This window comes from Anthonomus grandis, chromosome 11 (genome assembly GCF_022605725.1).
Source record: "Anthonomus grandis grandis chromosome 11, icAntGran1.3, whole genome shotgun sequence".
Lineage (NCBI taxonomy): Eukaryota > Metazoa > Arthropoda > Insecta > Coleoptera > Curculionidae > Anthonomus > Anthonomus grandis.
Genome location: NC_065556.1, coordinates 14,466,195 through 14,492,021, shown reverse-complemented (window position 1 = coordinate 14,492,021; position 25,827 = coordinate 14,466,195). Strand labels below are relative to the sequence as shown.

At 31.4% G+C, this 25,827-nt stretch overlaps 1 protein-coding gene across 5 annotated transcripts in view; it reads right to left on the bottom strand.

The window, feature by feature from the left end:
* The window catches only part of LOC126741868 (constitutive coactivator of PPAR-gamma-like protein 1), a 59,579-nt gene that overhangs the window by 18,158 nt on the left and 15,594 nt on the right, over positions 1 to 25,827 (bottom strand). For 4 of the 5 annotated variants that reach the window (XM_050448313.1, XM_050448317.1, XM_050448312.1 and 1 more), the window contains 5 exons: positions 23,903 to 24,094; positions 23,594 to 23,845; positions 6,546 to 6,822; positions 5,147 to 5,258; positions 4,777 to 5,080 (listed from right to left, as the gene is read on the bottom strand). In XM_050448313.1, the coding sequence (XP_050304270.1) occupies positions 4,777 to 5,080; positions 5,147 to 5,258; positions 6,546 to 6,822; positions 23,594 to 23,845; positions 23,903 to 24,094 (1,137 nt within the window). The remainder of the gene's footprint in view (positions 1 to 4,776; positions 5,081 to 5,146; positions 5,259 to 6,545; positions 6,823 to 23,593; positions 23,846 to 23,902; positions 24,095 to 25,827) is intronic. The other variant, XM_050448314.1, reaches the window with a different exon arrangement.

Here is a 25,827-nt window from a genome sequence, read left to right as displayed (position 1 = left end):
TTTTTTATTACGGATTTTAAGAGCCCCTTATGTTCCTAAACCAATGATGTATCGCATTTATTCAAAAATTTTATATTAATGGATATTTAATATAAAATTTAAAGACTCGTGCTAAAGAGAAGGACAAAAAATATACTCCACCGCAATCGCCAGACCTAAATCCCATAGAAATAATGCGAAAACATGTACGTCGATCACAAATACATAATGCTGATCATTTGTTTGAAAAGCTTGTTTAGCATGGAATTCTATAGATGAAGACGTAATAAACACTCACTGGTAGCTGCAATGCCGAAAAGATGCGAAGAAGTCATTAGGAATAATGGGTAGTGGATAAGATCTTTATTTTAGTTATTTTAATAATATAAATAGGTGTTAAGGCCCCCTAGAACATATAATTATTTTATTAACTTTTAACTAATACACATTCAGTTTGACAACAATGTATTTAGCTCGCTCTCTTCTGTCAAAATGGCAAAAAAAGGTTCAATTTTTTGGTCATTCTAATTATTAGAAAACAAAGTGTTACAGTCCACTTTCAAGGGTATTATTGATTATACAGGGTGTTTCAGAACTATGGGATCAAACTTCTAGGGGTTGTTCAGTGCAACAGTAGAATCCATTTGAGTATAGGAACTCATGTTCGGAAATGTCACCACGCCACTACGGCCCTAAGACGCGTTTAAATTTAGAAAAAATATTAATTATCTAAATAGGATCTGATGCATTTATTTTTACCTTTTGTATATGATACCATCACAACAATTATTCAAAATGTCTTCCTCCAACGTCAATACACCGATTTAAACGCCACACGATTTCGGCGGACTACACTAAAAATTTGATCCTCGTTTTGAATGATTTCAAATGCTGCTGTTATTCGTCCAATTAATTAAGTCTAGCTCTGATTCTACTGGAGTTTCGTAGACTAAAGACTTTACATGACCCCACAAGAAAAAATCGAGCGACGTTAAATCGGGTGACCTAGGAGGCCAAGAAACTGCTGCACCTCTGGCAATCCAACGGTGCCCAAACCGCTGAGCCAAATCCTCGCGTACTTGTACAGCAAAGTGAGCCGGCGCTCCATCATGCTATCACATTTGCTGTCTAACGTTTAGTGGAACAGTTTCAAGGCGTTCTGGGAGAACTTCCTCCAAGAAACGCAGATAAATAGGTCCTGTTAACCGTTCCGGTAGAAGGTATGGCCCAATTAAATAATAATCAACAATGCCTGCCCATACGTTAACAGACCAACGATTCTGATGTTTTCTTGGAAAAATTGCATAAGGATTTTCTTCGTCTCAAACATGGCTATTCTTACTATTAAAAATACCGTCTCTTGTGAACGAGGCTTCATCGGTCCACAAAACATATCGTAAAAAATTTGGTTGTGCAATGATGTGATCCAGAAGCCATCGACAAAATTGAACTCTAAGATGATAATCGGCTGCAGTCATACCTTGAACTTTCTGGAAGTGGTAAGGATGGAGTTGTTGCTCGTGTAGTACCCGCCAGACAGAAGCGTTACTCGTATTCATATTCTTAGCGACGTCACGTATGCTATTTGATGGTTCATCGGCAACTCGCTAAAGCACCTCTTCTTTAAACTCGACCGTTCTTACGGTTCGAGCCACACCAGTATCATGCATCTTGGTCTTAAACATGCCTGTCTCAGCGAGCCGCCGATGAACCCCAATAAACTTTTTGTATCCAGGATGTTGTCGGTCGGGATAACGTCATGATACAACCGCAATGCTGCTCGTGCATTGCAGTTTGTTGCTCCGTATGCCAAATGCATATCCGCCAATTCTTGATTGGTAAAGTTTTCCATTAGCAATAAATGTTTAAAAATTGTAAGCTATAACATTTTTAAACATGACATTGAGAATTGACAGATTAAGATTGATAAGCGTTGATTTTAAACAATTGTTGTTATGGTATCATGTACAAAAGGTAAAAATAAATGCAGCAGATCCTATTTAGATAATTAATGTTTTTTATAAATTTGAACGCGTCTTAGGGCCGTAATGGCGTAGTGACGCATTTCCGGACATGGGTTCCTATACTCAAATGAACTCTTCTGTTGCACTGAACAACCCCCAGAAGTTTGATCCCATAGTTCTGAAACACCCTGTTTTTACCTGTGTTTCTATTAAACTTTATTAACCACTTAATTTAGGATATATAAAACATAACATGCTTACTTAAACTTAATGATTTAAAAAGTTGCTCTAATTTTGTCCAATACTGTAAATTGGTATACTCGATCCAAGACTTATAATATAGTGATAGAAAATAAATAAATATAGTATAAGATATACGCGATGTATAAGCCAAATCGAATAATTTTGATAAAAAAATACATCTCGACCAATACCAAATTTCTTATTTTAGATAGAAGATTCCGAATACTGATAAATTTTTGGATTACTTAAAACACTGTAGTCATATTTCATGTAGTGTCGTATCTTGAACTTTTTTGGAAAATCTTATTTGATGTTGGATTTTTGATGGGTGACTTAAACGGGTAAAGTGTGTCATTCTAATCGAGAAATTTTTCGGTATTAATGTAGCGAAGGATGCGACAACACCTAACACACATTTGCAAGTATCTAATATATTTAAACCAAAGAACCGTGTAGAAAATTCTAAAAATTGTAAAAGAAACTTAAATATAATAAAAGAGATATGCTCAGTATAATTTACACTTTCATCACGTGATAACCGACTCCATAAAAAATTTCGATTTATTTAATATAAAAATAAAAGCAGCCAATGAAGTAGTAAGGATGCAACTTGAAGTTCAATCAAATCAAAATCAAAATATGCTTTTTTGTCATAAGAGATAATCTTGTCGACAAAGCTGTATGGGAAGAATGGCATTACCATACAAAAAAAAAAACACATATACAATACACAAATCATACATAAGTATAAAATAGCAACTAAAATAATGCTCAAAAAAGAAAATCTCTTACAGCAAAACTTAAGTACTACATACACATTTCTGACAGGACACAGACAAATATTCGTCAAAAAATATAAAATATATGTCATTTGTTAAAATCCATCTAAAAAGAAGTCATTTGCTTCATAGTAGCCTCTTGCAACCGACAATTTTTTAACCCTTTTCCTAAAGACTCTATTACTTTGCACTTCCTTAATATCCGCTGGAAGATGATTAAACATTTTTTCACCATCAAATATAAATGACCTTTTTATTAATGAGTTTGAGGGTACAGGCAAAATCGCATCATTAGCTGCTATAATGGTGCCTATCTCCAACATTGAGATATCTGCACTTTTTGTGAATTAAGCACACCGTTTCCAGTATAAATAGAAAGAAAGTAACGTATAAAGATTTTGTGAGTAATAAAAAGTTCTCTACATGAATCTCTTATACCTACTTTGCAAATATATCTATCTGATAGCCCTCTTTTGCATGATAAAAACACTAATAAATAATTGATTGGTACACGAACCCCAAAAGCACAAACCATACCTCAGATGTGACTCAATCAGTGCAAAATAGGCATTCCTGGCCATACCAAACTCTACTTCTCTTGTTATGATTTTAAGGGCAGACCAATTAGACGCCAACATGTTGCACAATAATCTGATATGACTTTCAAACTTCAATTTGTTGTCAAGAATTATTCCCAAGAGCTTATTCTCATTTAAATTATTTAAATCAATGTTTCCAAGGCAAACTCTGCTCAAACTGCATTTAAAGTTCATGACATTTGTTTTAACAACATTTAAAGTTAGCTTGTTGCAGTCACACCATTTTTTTAATTTTGGCTAAATCCCTATTTACTGTATTATTTAGGTTTTCAACACTAACATCATGCCAAAGTACCGCTGCATCATCTGCAAATTGAATAAATATACCTTGTATATCAAGGTTTGCCATATTATTTATATATATCGGAAACAAAATGGGACCCAACACTGATCCCTGTGGGACACCATGTGAAACAGGCTGCTGTTTTGAGGAGGAACCACCTGAGGAAACACTTTGATACCTATCCTTCAAGTACGATGCGAACGCTCAAGCTTCATAAGGAACTTCATTAAAGGGAGTCTAAGAATGCTAGAGACTCCCTTAAAACGAGCACATGCATCACAGAAAAGACAAAAAATAAAAGAAACGTATCGTATTTGTCATCTGGTTTAATCTTAAGAAAACTTTGCCTACGTCTGGCCTAAAAACATTTATTTTAACAATGTTATTATGCATTCACAAATTTTACTCTGTTTTTTGAACTTATTTTTCGGTTATTGCACTCACAAATATTAATTTTTTTTTATTTAATCATATGAAAATTGAAAATCCTATCTTATAAAGTATACAAACTTATCTATTCTTAAAGACTAACAACTTTTACAGTCCTTGCTGTTTTGTTTGACAGCAAACTGATGAACGTGAACCACACTGAATCTAATGTTCAGGGCTCCTTTTGAAATATTTTGCATAAGTAATAAAATCAAATTTTGCTCTGATTCAATGGTATTATCGGTCTTCTAATACTCAATTCTGGTGTATTTATAAATAATTTTTTATCTTTCTCTTATTTAGATTATTATTTTCTTTTATATTTCTTCAATAATTTTTGGACAAACATTATTATTATAGTTGTTAGTTATAACTGATTTAAGATTTGTATAGAGCTACCTGTTTCTATGCAAATTCTTTAATAAAAACATTATGTTTTAAAGCGCTTATTATTATTATTACTATCAAAAATGTATTAACAACATTAATTGCAAACTTACCTGGTTGAAACTGCGGCGGCTGAATTTTCGCAAACTTAATATCCAATCCCTCCAAAATAGCCTTTCGCATTCTTTCAACCTTAACTACACGCTCGATGTAATTGTCACAAACTTCCAGGATGTTTTTGGCATGTTGAGATCTGGATAAGGTGTAGTGGAAAAGTTTTCCATCGAAGTACAGCCAGGGACAGCACATCAGCCAAGGCAGGGGCGCTCCGCACGCGTCGTTAGCTAAAATTGCCATCTCAACTCCCTGCATGAATAGAGCGGCCAACTGGACGCCTCTGCTTGATACTATATTTGGCTAAGGCAGAGAAAAACAGTATTTTTAAATGTTAATTAATTTACATTGGAAATTTTAATTACTTACAGTCAGTTCTTGTAAATGTTGTACGTTCATTAAATTCGGGTTGAAGGCTTGGCATAGGAAAGAGTCAAGTTCATTTCTTCGCATTATGGGTTTATCTTGAGACATAATGTACCTTAAAAGGAACGAATGTCAAAATACAATTGCATTACCAATATTATATTAAATTAGAGATATATTAGGCCAAAAATTCTATAATTTTGAAATGCTATTTTAAGATTATCTGAATATTTTAACTGGATTTTGATTTTCTGTGTGATACATTAATATGAATCAATTTAAAACATAGAAAGCTATCAAAATACTTTAAACTAAATGTTCGTTTTTTGGTAGATAAATAGTAATGGAGCCTGTTTTTCAGATCTTAAAGTGGCGATAACTTGAACAACTGAAACAAATTATCAAAAAAAAAAACAGATCTGGACAACTGCAAATACCCCAATTTATTTGAAGTAAAAAAATAAAAAAAGATAAATGGGTAATTAAAGATGCTTCAGTCATCCTCCACTGAATTTTAATCCGACAAGTTCCAGACATATAACATGTCCATCATCAGGGATACTATAAAAGAACCAAGGAAACATAGGATATAGATTCAAATTGTTAAGCTACAACAGGTATTAAAATTACTTACACAAATTAAGGGGTTCCGTCAATATATCTTACAGATTCAGTGCCTCAGATAAGGTTTTTAGTAATAAAAGTTTTTCCTCAAAAAAAAATCTTTAGATTTTTTACAGCAAAAATTAAAAAGGTGGTTCATCTCTCCCAAAATAACCCTAGTTAAAATTAATAATTCTAAATAGGGGTAAATTATTTTGTTACTTCACATGCGCATCTATTTTATTTTTATATTATTGTAAGTTTGTATTGTTTCTGTTATATTTTTGTTGTATAGTTTTGTACCGCCCTTACTTTGGGTATAATTCCATTTTATTTCCATATTCCTCACATTAAGCTTTCATTAAGTGCTCCTAAAATACCACCAACAAGAATTTTCTTTGATAGGAATTTACTATGGTCGTTATTTTATTAGCTTTAATGAATTTAATAATACATTTAATAATTATTATTAAAAAAAACTTTCTAACAAGGTATCATGAAATCTCCCATTCAAAATTTAATAGGCTGCTCTAACCACTCCTAGAAGGTTAAAATAATTTTACTAAAAACAAGGGCATAAAATGCTCCCCTAACAAATTGAGTTTTTTGTTTTGTTTTTGTAATCTTCCATGTAGGCTAAAACATTAAGCGGGGTTAATTTTTAAATTGACATCCTAGGTTCAGACATGTTATTTTTCTGTAAAAATGTATTAGTTAATTTAATATTTATTTTGATATGCTAAAATTTACATAATGTAAAAACTGTTTTTAATTTTTTCAAAAAGCTGTTTTAACTTACCTTAATACGCAAGCCATAATAAGCATATGCTGGGGCACATACGCAGTATTAAGGATCAAAGGAGTATCAGAGTTGAGACAGGACAAAAATGCCCGCATACGCCTGCGTTTGTCGTCCACAGCGGGACCGAACCAAAGTCTCTGAAGGGTCGGCACGGCCCACGGAAGAGGCTCTGCCTTTACACACTCTGGTTTCTGGTAGGGGTTCGACCTACTGTAAACCCACTCTTTTACGATGATATCTGGCGGCGGGGCGTTCTCTCCTAGTTCTCCGCTTTCTAATGAAATTATAATATAGGTATTTTAAAGTATTGAAATTTATTTATTTATTTATTCATAAAGATATCAACAGCTAATGCCAATTACAAACATCTATGTAAATAATAGGAAACATACAAGAACGAGCTATATACAATAATACAGTAAAAAATATAAACTTAGGTCTATAGTCTATAGGTAGCAGTAAATACATTATTATTTAACATAGGTCACTAATGTGCCATTTTACAAGATATTTAGTTGATGCTACACAATTTCTGGTCAATTTTTTTTTTAATTGTTTTAAATTTATCACATTAATGTCAATTTCAGAGCAGTACTAGTAAAAGATCCAACTAATTTTATATACCGGGTGGTGCGTCGCCGAGCGTAACATAGAAAATCCCATGTAAATTTTAAGGGGGTCAATTATTGGCTTCCCTGTATATTTTACAGAAAAAATGTAAGATAACTTTTTGAAGAGACCAATCTGGCAAACCCTCGTGCAAAGTTTCCAAAAATTTTAATAAGTGAATCTTGAATTATTCAATAATGCACATAGTGCAGAGAAGTACTTTTTCCCTTCTTTTTTCAAGTAATCTATGAAAAACACCACAACACACACAAAAACAAATAGTTATTATTGCAACACCATATTTTCTGAAATAAAGACACTTCAAGAATTTTCTTTGCACTCTTTCGATCGCACAAATCCAAATGTCGTACTGAGGAGACCAGATGACTGATACACATTCCAATATTGGCACTACCAAAACTGTCAAAAAGATGCAGAGACAATTCATGTCAAAGTTTTTTGTATTTCTTGCGACAAAACCTGCCATCCTTTGAGCACTCTCAATTTTAGCTAGAATCTGACTGGCAAAGGAAAGACTTTTATCAAAAGTCACATCCAAATCCTTTTGTTCCTCAACCCTCTTTGTTTTGTTGTTGTTATAAGTGTAGTCATATTGAAATAGGTTCTTATTCACAGTGATTTAAATTAAAAGAATGTACCTCACACCAGGTTACAAAAATCATTCTGAAGGGTCTCACAGTCTTCAGTTGATTTAATCAAATAATAGCATTTGAAATCATCTGCAAAAACTACACCCTTGGCGTGCCTAAGATTAGAAACTATCCCATTTATGGCAGCCAAGAAGAGGAGAGAAGAAGATTAGATCCCTGGGGAACTCCCGAAGTACTTCTGTATACAACAGATCTACACCCTCTAACCTCGACATATTTAAGCCTCAACCTCAAATATCATTGAATCAATAGTATGAGATATGGCGGAACATCTAGATTTTTTAGAAAATCTAGAATTACACAATGTCTTACTCTGTCAAAGGCTTTTTCTATATCTGTGTATATTACATCAACTTATGACTTATTATTAATAGCTTCATGTTCAAGTTGGCAAAACGTTGTTAAGTTAGTAAAAGTTGAACTTATTGGGAAAAAACCATGTTGAAAGGATGAAATTTTGCCCTCAGTTTCTCTGAATCTCCGCTCAAATATAACTAGCTCAAACAACTTCGAGGCTGCGCACATGATACTTTTTGATGATACTTTTTGTCGATAGTTTTTGATGTCTTGGCTAAAATAGGTATAACCTTTGTAGTTTTCAATGTGTCAGGGAAAGTTGATGGTTTTAAGAAAATATTAAATAGCGTTTGTAGTGGCAATATTAGGTGGTTACTACAGCCCTTGAGGATATAAGCAGGAACTCCATCTGGGCCTATGGGTTTCTTACCTTTTAACTTTTTTAGCACTTGAAAATTTCTATTTCATTTATTAAATTATCACAAAAATGTGAGACAAGTCTGGGAACAATTGATATCGACATTATTAATAAAGACGGATTTTAAGAAAGTGGCAAAGCCATTAGCAACATTTCGTGAACCTGTATAAGTAGTGTCGTTAAGAATCATTTCTTGGAGAACATCAGAACTGTCCTTTTTCTGCTTTAGATAGTAATGCGAAGTCACAAACATTTAGCGCTCCAATATTGTGATTTAAATTTTTTAGATTTAAGAAGCATTGATATTTGTTTTTAATGAGTGTAATTATAGGTTTGTTAAACCAGACAGGATATTTTTTTACTTTCTGTGTAGACTGGGGAACACACTTGCCAAATATTTCATTGATAATGCACAGAATGTGTCCAAAGCCAAATTAATATCTGTGAAAGTAGACAATATGTCCCAATTTTGGCCTTTAAAGAGATCGTACATCTAGCTTTCTTAAAATTATATTTAGTAGTAGTCACAAGTCTGCAGTTTTGAACTGCAGACAGAAGATTCAATGTTTATTCTTAACAGGGATGCTGTATATGCTTAAACAGGGATGCTGATTGTCCGCTGGAAGAAGAAAGTCATCTGTAATGTTAACACTTACCTTATCAAAAGACCTTATCACAAGATCAAGAATGATATTAATATTTTGAGTTTGGTTTGATTGCGATAAATTGTTAAATGCCAAGAATGATTGAAGAGCATTTAAGTTGGACAATGAGCGATTGGACTGACAAAAGTGGGAATATTAAAATCGCCTATAATAATTAATTCATTATTAGATCTATCAATTAAAGTAGATCTTATCATAAAAGTGTTCATATGTCAGAGTTGGACAGTTAGGAACAATATACACTACTACTACAAACAGAAATGAATTATTAGAAAGTTATCTTTATACAAAGTGCTTCTTCATTTTCATCAAATAATTTAATTTCAGTTACAATACAGCTGTCTTTAATAAAAATTAAAAACAAAAATTGAAAAAAAATTGATTTTTCTCTAGTGATTTGCCTTATAGGCTAAGTGTTTTAGCCAGGAAATCATAATTTTTACACTTATATACTAAATCAGTGAAACACCAACGATCTAGCCATGACTGGGATTCGAACCCAAGACCTCACGGAAGTTATCTAACCCATCGCGCCGCTGCTCAGTGGCGCGAGCAATAGACAAAAATTAATAAATCAATAATTTTTTTCCACATATTTTGAATAGCAGTATACAGGGCAAGGCATCAATGTAATAAAAATGACAATTGGCTTTGGTTCAGGTATTTGATTTGATTGTTTTGTCTGAGACCCATGTATTTAATAATTTAAATCAATTTTCTATTAATGGATATGATATTTTTTATAATGAAAATAAAATGAACAAGCATGATTGAACAATTATCTATGCCAAAAGCGAATTAGTATTAAGCTCAGAAATTATTAAAGTAAACAACACACTTTCTCAGGGGGAATTTGACCAAAAACTTGGAGACTGTTGGGGTTGTTGCAGTCTAACAGACTACCATCTGTTCTTCAAGAGGAGTTACTAAGCAATTTAAATAAATTGTTGCAGGTCCAAGGCAGTCTTCTTGTGAAATATTTGTATAAATTTCAACATTTTTGATAATACTTCAAGAAATGTAAGCAAATATATCAATATGTTAGGGGCTATGGATATCAAGATCTTATAAATAACTATACTCGAGTTTGTGGAGACTCAAAGACCTGTATTGACCATTTTGCAACTAAAGTAAACAATCGAAAACATATTAAGAAAACAAATGTGGCAATTTTAAAAAGTAGTATCTCAGATCACTACCCTATATTGTTAAATTTAAAAATCAAACTAACACTTAGACAAAATGATGACCACTCTTACACCATTCAATTTATTAATAAACTAAATAAACAAAAATTAATTACTTAGTTAAAAATCGAGGAATGGCATGATGTTTTGGACTGCGAAAACCCCAATAGTCTTGCGGATAAGTTTGTAGGTAAACTTCAAAAAACTATAGAGCTAAAAAATGTAAAACTAGTCAGAAAATCAAATCAAAGACAAAATGCTTTAAGTCTTGGATAAGTACTGGGCTTGTAAATTTAATTAGATATAGAGATAAATTAAAAAAGGAACAAGAATCAAATCCAAACGACATTTCACTGATTAGAAAGTATAGGGAATATAGAACTATATTATCAAACTTAATTAAAAATGCGAAAATTAAATTTTATAAAAAAGCTTTTTCTGTTAACTCTAAAAATCCAAAAAAGTTTTGGCAGACAGGAAAAGAATTAGAGTCGGCCAAAAGGGATTTAAAACGATTATAAATGATGATGGTGAAGAAATCTCTGATCCTGTTTTAATAATGGCAAATGATTTCAATAAGTACTTTGTAAAATAGGAAGCAAGTTAGCTAACAAAATCAGTGTTTCAATGTAAAACTAGGGACCATGTACAGAATCGAGTTTCCATGTATCTTAGTCCTGTCACTGATAATGAGTTGGCTCAAATAAGTTCATTAAAAAATGAATCGGTGGAGGGAATTTCTGTAGACATTATTAAGGACAATCACGTTGTTTGGATGAAGCCTCTTATTCATCTACCAAATACTGTCTTTAGCACTGGGATCTATCCAAATATTTTTAAAACTTCAACTATAATACCAATACATAAATGTAGTGATAACAAAGAAAAAACCAATTACAGGCCAATAGCATTAACAAGTACTCTAAGTAAAATTATCGAAAAATGTATAAAACTAAAACTAAGCTCATTCTTAGAAAATAATAAATTAATTTCAAAATATCAGTTTGGATTTAGAGAGAAGCTCGAAACAGAGGACGCTTTGGCCAAAGTAATTCAGTTTGTGGTTGACAGCTTTAATGAGGGTTATAAACCATTGGCAATCTTTCTTGACTTGTCAAATGCATTTGACATAGTAAACTTAACTAAATAATAGTAAACAATAGTAAACTTAACTTATTAAAATAACCCCTCACTTGTTGAAAAACTTGAGACTATTGCTATTAGAGGTAAAGTACTAGGTTTGTTTAAATCTTACATTGGTAATCGAATGTAAGTTGTAAAAATTGGAAATACTATATCTCTCATTTACATCAATACAAATTTCTATTTACATACATGAACATCCAAATAATTTCTACACCAGTAGGACACACAATCACAATACAAGAGTCTAACTTGATAAACAGATTCCACTTCCTCTTACTAATAAGAATTTGACCTTTAAGTACATTAATTACATTGGACCAAAAGCAGAGTACCTTAGAAATTAGAGGCTATAAAGACATAAGTCAATTTGATTTTAATTTTGAAAAGTTATGTGACCTGGCACAAAGAGCGAAATGGGAGGAGTCTCTAAAATTTAATGACCCGGAAGCAGCAGTGGATAGTCTCGTAAATGAAGTTACAAATTTAGTCAATAACTTATCCTACGAGATCACAATAAACAATAAATTTAGGAAAATCAAACCATGGATAACAAATGGATTAATTATTTCAATAAGGACCAGAGATAAGCTAAAACTTTCACTAGGTAAATATCCGAATCCCCAAAAACTTAGAGAATATAAAGACTATCATAATAAACTCAACAAAATAATCATAAACACAAAAAATGAATACTACAGAACTAAGATTGAGCAAAATAGTAAAAATATTAAAAAAATATATAATTTTGTTAATGATGTGTTTAATGAAAGCAAAGATAAAAAAAGGAAGACCTAAAATGCATTGAACTGGAAAATGGTACTAAGATAGCAGATCCTAAATATTTGGCTGACAGTTCTACTACTTTTTTTATTGATGCAGGCTCTAAAATAGCAGATACAGTAGCAAAGCACTCAGTCCAATTTAAACTAAAAAATGCATGTCAAACATCTATGTATTTACCACCTGTGACAAAAAATGATGTAATTAAACATATAAGCTCCCTAAAAAATAACTGCTACCCAGGTCAGGATGGAATAACATCAAAAGTAATAAAGTCTCTTCATTCATACCTATTAGAACCTCTAGTACATATTATAAATCAAATATTTCAGACTGGAAAAATTACCAATTCAAAGTATCCACCGTAAGTCCCATCTTTAAATCAGGTAAAAAAAATCACATGAAAAACTACAGACCTACAAGTACCATTTCCAATTTTGCCAAAATCTTTGAGAAATCTCTTAAAGAAAGATTAACATCCTATCTTAACCATAACAATATTCTTACAAAAAAACAATTTGGGTTTACCTTTGGTATGAACACAGTGGATGCCATGTATGAACTTGTGGGTACTATAACTGAACATCTAGACAAAAATAGTAAGTGCCTTATGGCATTCCTGGACTTATCAAAGGCATTTGATACAGTCTGCCATTCAATCTTATTGGAAGTTCTGGAAAAATATGGTATACGACGAAACGTTTTGTTACTCTTAAAGAACTACCTATCAAATAGGGTACAATACACCAAAATTCAGGATACTATTAGCGAGCCAGAGATTGTAAGGACTGGGGTGCCACAGGGCACTGTGCTGGGACCCATACTATTTAATATCTACATGAATGGTATAAATGAGATAGATTTACGTGGGAAGATAGTTTCCTACGCAGATGATACTTCTGTGGTTTTCTATGGGGACACATGGGGAGGTGTTAAATCAAAATTTGAACGTGGTCTGGCCTTAATAAAAAATTTTTTAGACACCTTTAAACTCACTCTAAATAGCAAAAAATCAAAGTTCATTACACTTTCTATAAAGGTCAACAATATAGAAAATTCTATTGAACAGGTTGATTCAATTAAATATTTAGGTGTATTCATAGAAAAAAACTTAAAATGGGATCATCATGTAATATATAAAAAAAAATTGGAGCACTAATCCATAATTTTTATATTCTTAGATAATATAACTCTTTAATTGAACAATTACTAAGATATGGAATATTGCTCTGGGGTGCAGCTTACGAAAACAGTATTGGTGCACTTAAATTTGTACAGAATTCAATCATAAAAATAATGTTTAAAAAACCCAGATTGTTTTCAACTAATGAATTGTATAAAGGTGATATAAGTGATATTAAGACAATTTTTACTGCAACATGTTGTTCCTATATACATAAACATCATTCTAAACAAACAATTACCAATCATCATCATCAAACCAGGTGCAATTTAAATAAAAATATACTCCTACCTAAAGTAAACCGAACATTAAGTCAGCAAACAATATTTTTCTTGGGCCCCAAATTTTATAACCTATTGCCAAATGAAATTAAGCAAGTAAATTTTTTTAAAAAGTTTAACGTCTTAGTTACTTTTTTAGTTATTTAAAAATTTTAAATTTTATTTTGTTTTATTTATTTTAATATAATTATATTAAAATAAATAAAATAAAATTTGTGAGCTAACATATACTTTATTTAATATCAATTTTTTCCAGTTAATTTCTTGATTTGTAGGGTAGATATAAAAATCTACATATAATGAATATTATCTAAAATGTGGTCAAGGGCCAATCTCTAGAGCTCATTATATATGTATTATATATGTAATTATTAGATACCTATACTAGCTAATATAGCTTTGGTAAAATCAATTTTTACTGTATTTCTTTGAAGAGAGAATATTTTATGTATATTTAAGTTGAAGTATTGTTTTGAATCATGTGGCACACACAGATACCTCTGTATCTAGGTGTCATTTATGTCTATTGTATTTATATAGTGTGCATATTTAAGAAATTTCTTCTTTGCAGGTATATGTGTATTTTATTTTATCAGTCTTGTTATATAGGAGCGTCTGCGACTATATTATGCACGCGGGCCCGGGTCCGAAAAATCGTGTTTTTTTGGAAATAAAAATTCATATCTTTGGCTGTATGGCTAGCGAAACGATGAAATTTGGCATAGGGTCTCTCAATACATTGGGAATGATGGATCCGTAAACGAATTTTTTTTCCGGTACCACCAAACGGAGCGGTACTGTCTCAAAGTCAAAAATTCGTAAAAAAATTGGTAAAAATCGAGTTGCTCACGAGATCTCAATTTTAAAGCGTTTAATCGAGCTGAAATTTTCAGGATATATGGGTTCTTGGGGCTTACGTGTCTGTATACTTTTTGGGCCCGATCGGTATACAGGGTGAGTTGTTATAAGCGAACAAAAGTGACTAAAAAAAAAATGTAAACTTCTCCAGAGGCTAAAAAAAAATTTTTATAAAAAAAGTGTTTCGGCGAAAAGACTTCGTTTTATAAGAGATTTAACATACTTGGAGCTTTTTTTTGTAAAAAATTTATTTTACGAGTTCTGGCATTTTCAGTTTTTTGGGATTTCCCGCCAAACGATACTTATTTTGAGAAAATTTTTTTTTTCAAAAAATAACTTCATCCTTTACCTTTCATATGCCATATAACCGAAATTTTTGGGAACCATACAGGGCGAGCAATAATGAACTTTACCCATGAAGGTCCGACCTGAAAATCACATTTTATTTAATAACTTTTTCGTAGTAGCATCTGGACCATTTATATTCTCAGGCATTAAATACTTTAATAACCCCAATATTTATGTAAAATTACAATCTTCCAACATTAATAGGTTCTGAGCAATTCGAATTTTCGCGTTTAATTCATTTGCCACGTCCCTGTACATGGTGAAAAGATCAGACATCATCTAAAAGATCCGAAATTTTGTTTTACAACACATACTAAAATTTCAGGGTTCCAGCGATAGTACAAGTACCCGAAAAATGCGATTTTATGAAAAAAGTCCATTTTTTTGCGTTTTTGCAGGTAATTGGAGGTGTCAACCTAAACTCTGATGAAATGGCTGGTGGGAACAATACTTTGACGCATGGTGGATACAAATTTTTTGCTCGTGACAGGTGGCCGGGACTTGGTTGGGTTTTTTGTAAAATTATGAATGAAAATGAACCGGAAACGATCAGGGAAAGGAAGCACCGAATCAGAAAATGAATGGGCTTTCCGAATCTGTGCATATCAATAGGGGAAATTGTGTATTGCGGCCAGGAAAATTCGACAAACATTTTGACGTCTTCGAAAAATGCCGTTTTTTTGAAATGTCAGTGTCTTTATACCGGGGTGAGACGAAATGAAATTTGCCCGATTATTTTATTAAAATTATTCGAATATATACACGGGTCAGTCGTAATGATCTATTTAATTTAAAATAAAAATTTAGATATTAGGTGAGTTTTTACTATTTAGTTTATTATTAATATATGTTAATAATTCTTAAACATTGCTTTTGGGTTATAAATAAAAATTTTTTGAAATTATTGATTTTTAAGGTTAGTCGAGTATCATAACTTTTTTGGTATTGGTGCGATTTGGTTGAAATTTGGTACCTAGTACCTATTTCGGATAAGATTAAGAAATTTTTACAGATATTTGACATGACTATGTTTTAAGGTCACGTGACTACCTTAACTTTCTTCCTATTTGTCCGATTTGATTGAAATTTGGTATTTGGGGTTTATTTAGGATGCAATTATGAATTTTTCACAGATATTTGACATTTGACTTCCAGGTCACGTGACTATTGGTACTTTTTTGCTATTGGTCTGATTGGGTTCAAATTTGGTATTTGGGCTTTATTTAGGATGCAATTATTAATTTTTGACAGATATTTGACATTTGACTTCCGGGTCACGTGACTATTGTAACTTTTTTGCTATAAGTCCGATTGGGTTCAAATTTGGTATTTGGGCTTTATTTGGGATACAATTAATAAATTTTGACAGATAATTGACAAATTATATTTTAAAGTCACGTGACTCTCATAATTCTTTTGCTATTGATCCGATTGGGTTGAAATTTAGTATTTAGGCTTTATTTAGGATGCAAGTAATAGATTTTGCCAGAAATTTGACATATTGAATTTTAAAGTCACGTGACTTCCATAACTTTTTTGCTATTGATCCGATTGGGTTAAAATTTGGTATTTAGAGTTTTATTACGATGCCATTATTGAATTTTTACAAATTTTTAAAATATTATGTTTTTAAGTCACGTGACTATCAAAATTTCTTTCGTATTCGCTCGATTTGATTGAAATTTCCTATTAGATTATATGTATATATTTATAGATAATATTTTGTATTACCCTATTGCTTTTATCTTAATTAGTTAAATTGTTTCTTAGATTTGCCTTTGAAAAAAAAATTAAAAAATCATGGGTTCAGTATGCTTTAAAGGAAACTTATCTTCTTTCATAATATTTTAGCATTATTATAGATTTTGAAAATTTTTGTCATTAAGCTTTTTCATTACTTTTTGAATGGTCTTTAGCCAGAAAAAAGAAATTTTGAATTTGGAGCATGTTTTGAAAAATTTTCATTTTGGGCCGGATTTTGTTTGAAAATCGAAAAATGCAAATAAATAGGTTTTCTGTTCATTTTAGAGTCAAATCGATAATAACCTTTTTGAAAGGTATTCTGAAGTAGTACAAGATAGAAAAATAAAAAATTGAAATTTTTCCATAGGGCTCTTGATATTTCGATATTTATGTTTAATAGTTTTTTACAATTTTCTCCAATTCTGTGATAGCTAGAATCAATTCGTTTTAACATTCGGATACCTCGTAATATTCCCGAAAACTTTTGTTTAAGGCAAAAAGTTGTCAGAGTTATAGTTTATTTAGAAAAAAATAAAAACCATTTTTTCGCAATTTTTCATAGCTATACCCCTGGCGATTTTGGAGCAAAAAAAAAAATTTTTTTCTTGGGTTTTTTTTACTGGAAATTGCCAACTTAGGGCTTACATTATAAGTTGTCAGTTATCATTTAAAAAAAAAAAATTCTACCGTGGGAAAAAACGAGTTTTCTTTTATTTTTTTTTACATTTTTACTAATATCTCGACTTCTATAGCTTCGATTCAATTCGTTGATGGTTTCTTTTATTCTTTATTCTCCTCCTGTTAATTCTTTTTATATTTTATTACAATTGCCGTTCGGAATAAAACTGAAAAATTTTAAAAATCGACGTAAATACATAGACTCTTATGGGACCTAATATTTCTCTTTATATTGTGGCACTCGTATAAATCATGGAAAATTTTGGCATTGAGCTTTTTTACTAGTTTTTGAATGGTCTTTAACTAGAAAAAAGAAATTTTGAATTCGGAGCATATTTTGAAAAAATTGTCATTTTGACCCCGGATTTTGTTCGAAAATCGAAAAATGCAAAGAAATAGGTTTTCCGTTCATTTTAGAGTCAAATTGGTAATAATCTTTTTTAAAGATACTCTGAAGTAGTACAGGATAGAAAAATAAAAAATTGAAATTTTTCCATAGGGCTCTTGATAATTCGATATATATGTTTAATAGTTTTTTCCAATTTTCTCCGATTGTATAATAGCTAGAACCGATTTGTTTTAACGCACGGATACCTCGTAATATTTCCGAAAACTTTTGTTTAAGACAAAAAGTTGTCAGAGTTATATTTTATTTATAAAAAAATAAAAACCATTTTTTTTTAATTTTTCGTGGGTATACCCCTTTCGATTTTCGACCAAAAAAAAAAAAATGTTTTTCTTGGGTTTTTTTTTGTGAAAATTACAAGTTTAGGGCTAAAACTAAAATTTGTCATAAATTATTTTAAGAAAAAAAATTATACCGTGGGAAAAAACCAGTTTTCTTTTGTTTTTCCCACATTTTTACTTATATCTCGGCTTCTATAGCTTCGATTCAATTTATTTATGGTTTTTTTTATTTCTTATTCTTCTCCTCTCAATTCTTTTGATATTTTATTACTATTACATTTTAAAATAAAAAGAAAAATTTAAACAAATCGACGTAAAATCTCGTTTGTTCTATTTCAAGAAATAGACCCTTATGGGAACTTTTTTCTGAATTTGGTATTTATGGTTTATTTAGGATACAACTAATAAATTATAACAGATAACTGACATTTGAGTGTCAGCCTAGGTCACGTGACTACCGTAACTTTTTTGCTATTGGTCCGATTTTGTTGTAATTTGGTATTCAGGCTTTATTTAGGATACAATTAACATATTTTAACAGATATTTGAAATATAAGAGAGTATATTGACACACAACGCGACTATATAATAAATTATGGTTCTTTGAAGCATGATACCCCAACAACTGGTCCTCTCTTTCCTCGGCAGGTAAACGTTAGCCTCCCCGACTCACCTAAGTACACCTGATAATTTTTGATTGTTTTTTTAAATTCCCTTATGGCTTTTCACAGACAAGACCTAAAGGTTCCAAACTGGTCCCCACGGACCAAAAGTATAGGAGCGAAGCGACTATACTTGTTATATAGGAGCGTCTGCGACTATATTATGCACGCGGGCCCGGGTCCGAAAAATCGTGTTTTTTTGGAAATAAAAATTCATATCTTTGGCTGTATGGCTAGCGAAACGATGAAATTTGGCATAGGGTCTCTCAATACATTGGGAATGATGGATCCGTAAACGAATTTTTTTTCCGGTACCACCAAACGGAGCGGTACTGTCTCAAATTCAAAAATTCGTAAAAAAATTGGTAAAAATCGAGTTGCTCACGAGATCTCAATTTTAAAGCGTTCAATCGAGTTGAAATTTTCAGGATATATGGGTTCTTGGGGCTTACGTGTCTGTATACTTTTTGAGCCCGATCGGTATACAGGGTGAGTTGTTATAAGCGAACAAAAGTGACTAAAAAAAAAATTCAAACTTCTCCAGAGGCTAAAAAAAAATTTTTATAAAAAAAGTGTTTCGGCGAAAAGACTTCATTTTATAAGAGATTTAACATACTTGGAGCTTTTTTTTGTAAAAAATTTATTTTACGAGTTCTGGCATTTTCAGTTTTTTGGGATTTTCCGCCAAACGATACTTATTTTGGGAAAATTTTTTTTTTCAAAAAATAACTTCATCTTTTACCTTTTATATGCCATATAACCGAAATTTTTGGGAACCATACAGGGCGAGCAATAATGAACTTTACCCATGAAGGTCCGACCCGAAAATCACATTTTATTTAATAACTTTTTCGTAGTAGCATCTGGACCATTTATATTCTCAGGCATTAAATACTTTAATAACCCCAATATTTATGTAAAATTACAATCTTCCAACATTAATAGGTTCTGAGCAATTCGAATTTTCGCGTTTAATTCATTTGCCACGTCCCTGTACATGGTGAAAAGATCAGACATCATCTAAAAGATCCGAAATTTTGTTTTACAACACATACTAAAATTTCAGGGTTCCAGCGATAGTACAAGTACCCGAAAAATGCGATTTTATGAAAAAAGTCCATTTTTTTGCGTTTTTGCAGGTAATTGGAGGTGTCAACCTAAACTCTGATGAAATGGCTGGTGGGAACAATACTTTGACGCATGGTGGATACAAATTTTTTGCTCGTGACAGGTGGCCGGGACTTGGTTGGGTTTTTTGTAAAATTATGAATGAAAATGAACCGGAAACGATCAGGGAAAGGAAGCACCGAATCAGAAAATGAATGGGCTTTCCGAATCTGTGCATATCAATAGGGGAAATTGTGTATTGCGGCCAGGAAAATTCGGCAAACATTTTGACGTCTTCGAAAAATGCCGTTTTTTTGAAATGTCAGTGTCTTTATACCGGGGTGAGACGAAATGAAATTTGCCCGATTATTTTATTAAAATTATTCGAATATATACACGGGTCAGTCGTAATGATCTATTTAATTTAAAATAAAAATTTCGATATTAGGTGAGTTTTTACTATTTAGTTTATTATTAATATATGCTAATAATTCTTAAACATTGCTTTTGGGATATAAATAAAATTTTTTTGAAATTATTGATTTTTAAGGTTAGTCGAGTATCATAACTTTTTTGGTATTGGTGCGATTTGGTTGAAATTTGGTACCTAGTACCTATTTCGGATAAGATTAATAAATTTTTACAGATATTTGACATGACTATGTTTTAAGGTCACGTGACTACCTTAACTTTCTTCCTATTTGTCCGATTTGATTGAAATTTGGTATTTGGGGTTTATTTAGGATGCAATTATTAATTTTTCACAGATATTTGACATTTGACTTCCAGGTCACGTGACTATTGTAACTTTTTTGCTATGAGTCCGATTGGGTTCAAATTTGGTATTTATGCTTTATTTAGGATACAATTAATAAATTTTAACAGATAATTGACATATTGAATGTTTAAGTCACGTGACTTCCATAACTTATTTGCTATTGTTCCGATTGGGTTGAAATTTAGTATTTGGGCTTTATTTAGGATGCAAGTAATAAATTTTGACAGAAATTTGACATGTTGAATTTTTTAAGTCACGTGACTTCCATAACTTTTTTGCTATTGATCCGATTGGGTTGAAATTTAGTATTTGGGCTTTATTTAGGATGCAAGTAATAAATTTTGACAGAAATTTGACATGTTGAATTTTTTAAGTCACGTGACTTCCATAACTTTTTTGCTATTGATCCGATTGGGTTCAAATTTGGAATTTGGGGTTTATTTAGGATGCAATTGTTGATTTTTTACAAAATTTTAAAATATTAAGTTCTAGGGTCACGTGACTATCAAAATTTCCTATTTGATTAAAATCTGCTATTAGATGATATGTATATATTTATAGATAATATTTCGTATTACCCTATTCCTTTTATCTTAATTAGTTAAATTATTTCTTAAATTTGCCTTTCAAAAAAAAATAAAAAAATCATCGGTTCGAATACATAGGCTTTAAAGGGAACTTATCTTCTTTCATAATATTGTAGCATTATTATAGATTTTGAAAATTTTTGTCATTAAGCTTTTTCATTACTTTTTGAATGGTCTTTAGCCAGAAAAAAGAAATTTTGAATTTGGAGCATGTTTTGAAAAAATTTTCATTTTGGGCCGGATTTTGTTCGAAAATCGAAAAATGCAAAGAAATAGGTTTTCTGTTCATTTTAGAGTCAAATCGATAATAATCTTTTTGAAAGGTATCCTAAAGTAGTACAAGATAGAAAAATAAAAAAATGAAATCTTTCCATAGGGCTCTTGATAATTCGATATTTATGATTTATAGTTTTTTACAATTTTCTCCGAATCTGTGATAGCTGTAATCAATTAGTTTTAACATTCGAATACCTCGTAATATTCCCTAGAACTTTTGTTTAAGACAAAAAGTTGTCAGAGTTATAGTTTAGTTAGAAAAAAATAAAAACCATTTAATCACAATTTTTCATGGCTATACCCCTTTCGATTTTGGAGCAAAAAAAAAATTTTTTTTCTTGGGTTTTTTTTAATGGATATTGCCAACTTAGGGCTTACATTATAATTTGTCAGTTATCATTTTAAGAAAAAAAATGCTACCGTGGAAAAAAACGAGTTTTCTTTTATTTTTTTTTCACAGTTTTACTAATATCTCGACTTCTAGAGCTTCGATTCAATTTGTTGATGGTTTTTATTATTCCTTATTCTCCTCCTGTTAATTCTTTTTATATTTTATTACAACTGCCTTTCGAAATAAAACTGAAAAATTAAAAAAATCGACGTAAAAGCCCGGTTGTCTTATCCCTGTACATAGGCTCTTATGGAACCTAATTTTTCCCTTTATATTATGGCACTCGTATAAATCGTGGAAAATTTTGTCATAAAGCTTTTTTATTAGTTTTTAAATGGTCTTTAACCAGAAAAAAGAAATTTTGAATTCGGAGCATATTTTGGAAAAATGGTCATTTTGACCCCGGATTTTGTTCGAAAATCGAAAAATGCAAAGAAATAGGTTTTCCGTTCATTTTAGAGTCAAATTGGTAATAATCTTTTTTAAAGATACTCTGAAGTAGTACAGGATAGAAAAATAAAAAACTGAAATTTTTCCATAGGGCTCTTGATAATTCGATATTTATGTTTAATAGTTTTTTTCAATTTTCTCCGACTGTATAATAGCTAGAACCGATTCGTTTTAACGCACGGATACCTCGTAATATTCCCGAAAACTTTTGTTTAAGACAAAAAGTTGTCAGAGTTATATTTTATTTAAAAAAAAATAAAAACCATTTTTTCGCAATTTTTCATGGTTATACCCCTTTCGATTTTCGACCAAAAAAAAATTTTTTTTTTCTTGGGTTTTTTTTACGTGAAATTGCCAACTTAGGGCTTACATTATAATTTGTCAATAATTATTTTAAGAAAAAAAAATGATACCGTGGGAAAAAACCAGTTTTCTTTTGTTTTTTCCCACATTTTTACTAATCTCTCGGCTTCTATAGCTTCGATTCAATTCATTGATGGTTTCTTTTATTTCTTATTCTCCTCCTCTCAATTCTTTTGATATTTTATTACTATTACATTTCAAAATAAAAAGAAAAATTAAAACAAATCGACGTAAAATCCCTGTTTGTTCTATTTCAAGAAATAGACCCTTATGGGAACTTCTCTCTGAATTTGGTATTTATGGTTTATTTAGGATACAACTAATAAATTATGACAGATAACTGACATTTAAGTTTCAGCCTAGGTCACGTGACTACCGTAACTTTTTTGCTATTGGTCCGATTCTGTTCGAATTTGGTATTCAGACTTTATTTAGAATACAATTAATATACTTTCACAGATATTTGAAATATAAGACAGTATATTGACACACAACGCGACTATATAACAAATTATGGTTCTTTGAAGCATGATACCCCAACAACTGGTCCTCTCTTTCCTTGGCAGGTAAACGTTAGCCTCCCCGACTCACCTAAGTACACCTGATAGTTTTTGATTTTTTTTTTATTACCTTATGGCTTTTCACAGACAAGACCTAAAGGTTTCAAACTGGTCCCCACGGACCAAAAGTATAGGAGCGAAGCGACTATACTTGTTATTGATGCTTATTTACCAGTAGACCCGTAAAATAATAGAAACGAAGTTTACTATTGAAAATATAGATACTCTTAAATATATGGCACATACAAATGTTCAAAACATCTTGCAAATGTTGATATATAAATAATTATACAAATATACAAAATCACATTATCACTTACCCTTCTTTTTAGAGTGAACATATCTCAAATGATGCAAGTTGAAAAGTACCGCATACACTCTTTGCCTTAAAGGAAGATAGATATCATAAATCGGAGGAAACTCTCTATTGCTCTCATCTTCCATCAGACAAGGCATTCTCACTTCCTGAGTGCTCAAAACGTGAAGGATGGTTGGCATCATCAGACCCTTTTGATGGCGTAGAGAGGCGGTCCTAAGCACATCTGCTGAGACTGATGGTGTCACAATGTTAGCTGAAAACATGATAATGTATAAATAAAAAATTCAAAAATTATTAATAGTTTATTTACATTTTTGGACCTGCTTGGCAGAACTGGCAGTTGCTTGAGAATTATTCTGAAGAATTTTAGGTTTCTGAGCGATCTTTACCGGTGTTTCAGAAGATTCTTTTTGCGGCTCGCTTCCATTTTCGACGCCATTGATTTTCGCCTGTTCCGAGGAGCCTGGCGAATCATCTAAAATAGAGGCCACCAAGGTTTCTTCTTGAAAAGGTAAAAATAAATTGTTATGTAAGAGAACTTGTACTGCTTACATAGAAATAAAAAAATTATAATATAATATTTCAGTACTTAATTAACAGTTTTTTTGTTACATAGGTTATGATAGAGTGTACGATTCAGCATAGTGTCAGCAGTAAATAATTAAAATTACAACATACTTGTAAAAACATTATACAAGAATAAAGTTTGAATTAGATCTGTCTTGCTCAAATAAATGCTCTCAATTAAATAAGGACTTCTCATAAGATAATTTTTAACCTATATTTTGTTGAACATAAACATAAGACAGACAGACAGTCAAAAATGTAAACCAGAAATTAGACCACAGTTACAATATTGAGACTTTTACATGATAACCATCAAAAAAACCATTAAAGAAATTGAGCACACACTGAAATAGGGAGTAGAACAGTGCCATATTATTTAGAAGCATTCTAAAACCTATAACACACTCAAATAAATTAATCAGCACTTAAATCTTAACAAATGAAGTAAATATTATTCCCATCACCAAAAACTTCATAAATTATACAGGGTGTTCATTTGAAAACTTCCCACCAGGGATTTATCGAAAACCACTGTTTAAAAAAAAACGCCGAAATACGTCAAAAGGTTTGTCAAGGGGGCCAACTTTCTAACCTACAATTACTTACACCACCTTTCAACCTCTGTCCCCCAGGGTCATCCTCTTAAAAATTTTAAATGGCAAGGGGTATCGAGTAATAGCTTGTTTAAAAGGTCTTTCGAAGTCTTTTATTTTGACGTTTGATTTTTTGATTTCGTTTTCGACAAAATTAGAAAAATCTTTGTTTATCTTAATTTGTTCAGATAGAAAATAAAAACATGAAAATATCAGTTTTTATTTCAATAAGTGTTCAAAATATTGCCCGTTAGGGTTTGCCAAATCTACAATTCGTTTATAATTTAAAACGGAAACTACCAACATAAACAGCAATTCCGAAGATTAGACGTGGAAAAAACTAAATAACAACCTGAATTTTTTTCCGCATTCTTTTCGTCAACACAGATATCCTGGGCGAACTGTATTTATTATTGTTATACCTGCTTAGTTATTTATAGTTGCTAAGGAAAATAAAGAATTTATTATGCCGTCAGTTACATTTGTTTTGAATTGAAGATTTTACTTCCAAAATGGTTTACACACTAGCCGAAAGAGTGGAAATTATTCTAATTTATGGTGCCCAAAATCAATGTGCTCGGCAAACTGCCGTCACGTTTAACGCCAGACATCCGGAGAAGATAACTTCGCATAGGTATGTTTTGGACCTTGTTACTAAGTTTACTGAAACTGGATCTCTTGCAAATAAAAAACGTGATCATCGGCGAATTTTGGATGAAGCCGCTCAAGTTGAAGTTTTGGGTAATTTTGGAATAAATCCTAATACTTCATTACGCAAAATTGTTGTTGCCACTGGTATTTCATTAGACTCTATTCACACAGTTACCAAACTTCATAAATTTCATCCATTCAAAATGAAAATATTGCAAAAGTTAACCGAAGACGATTTCAATAGGCGAGTTGACTCTTTTGAAAAAATGACTGAAGCGATTAATGATAATACTATTCATGTAAAGAATATCTGCTTCAATGATGAATGCACATTTTATCTAAATGGATTTGTTAATAAGCATAACTGTAGATATTGGAGCAATGAAAATCCGCATGCATTTGTAGAAGGGCATACCCAGTACCC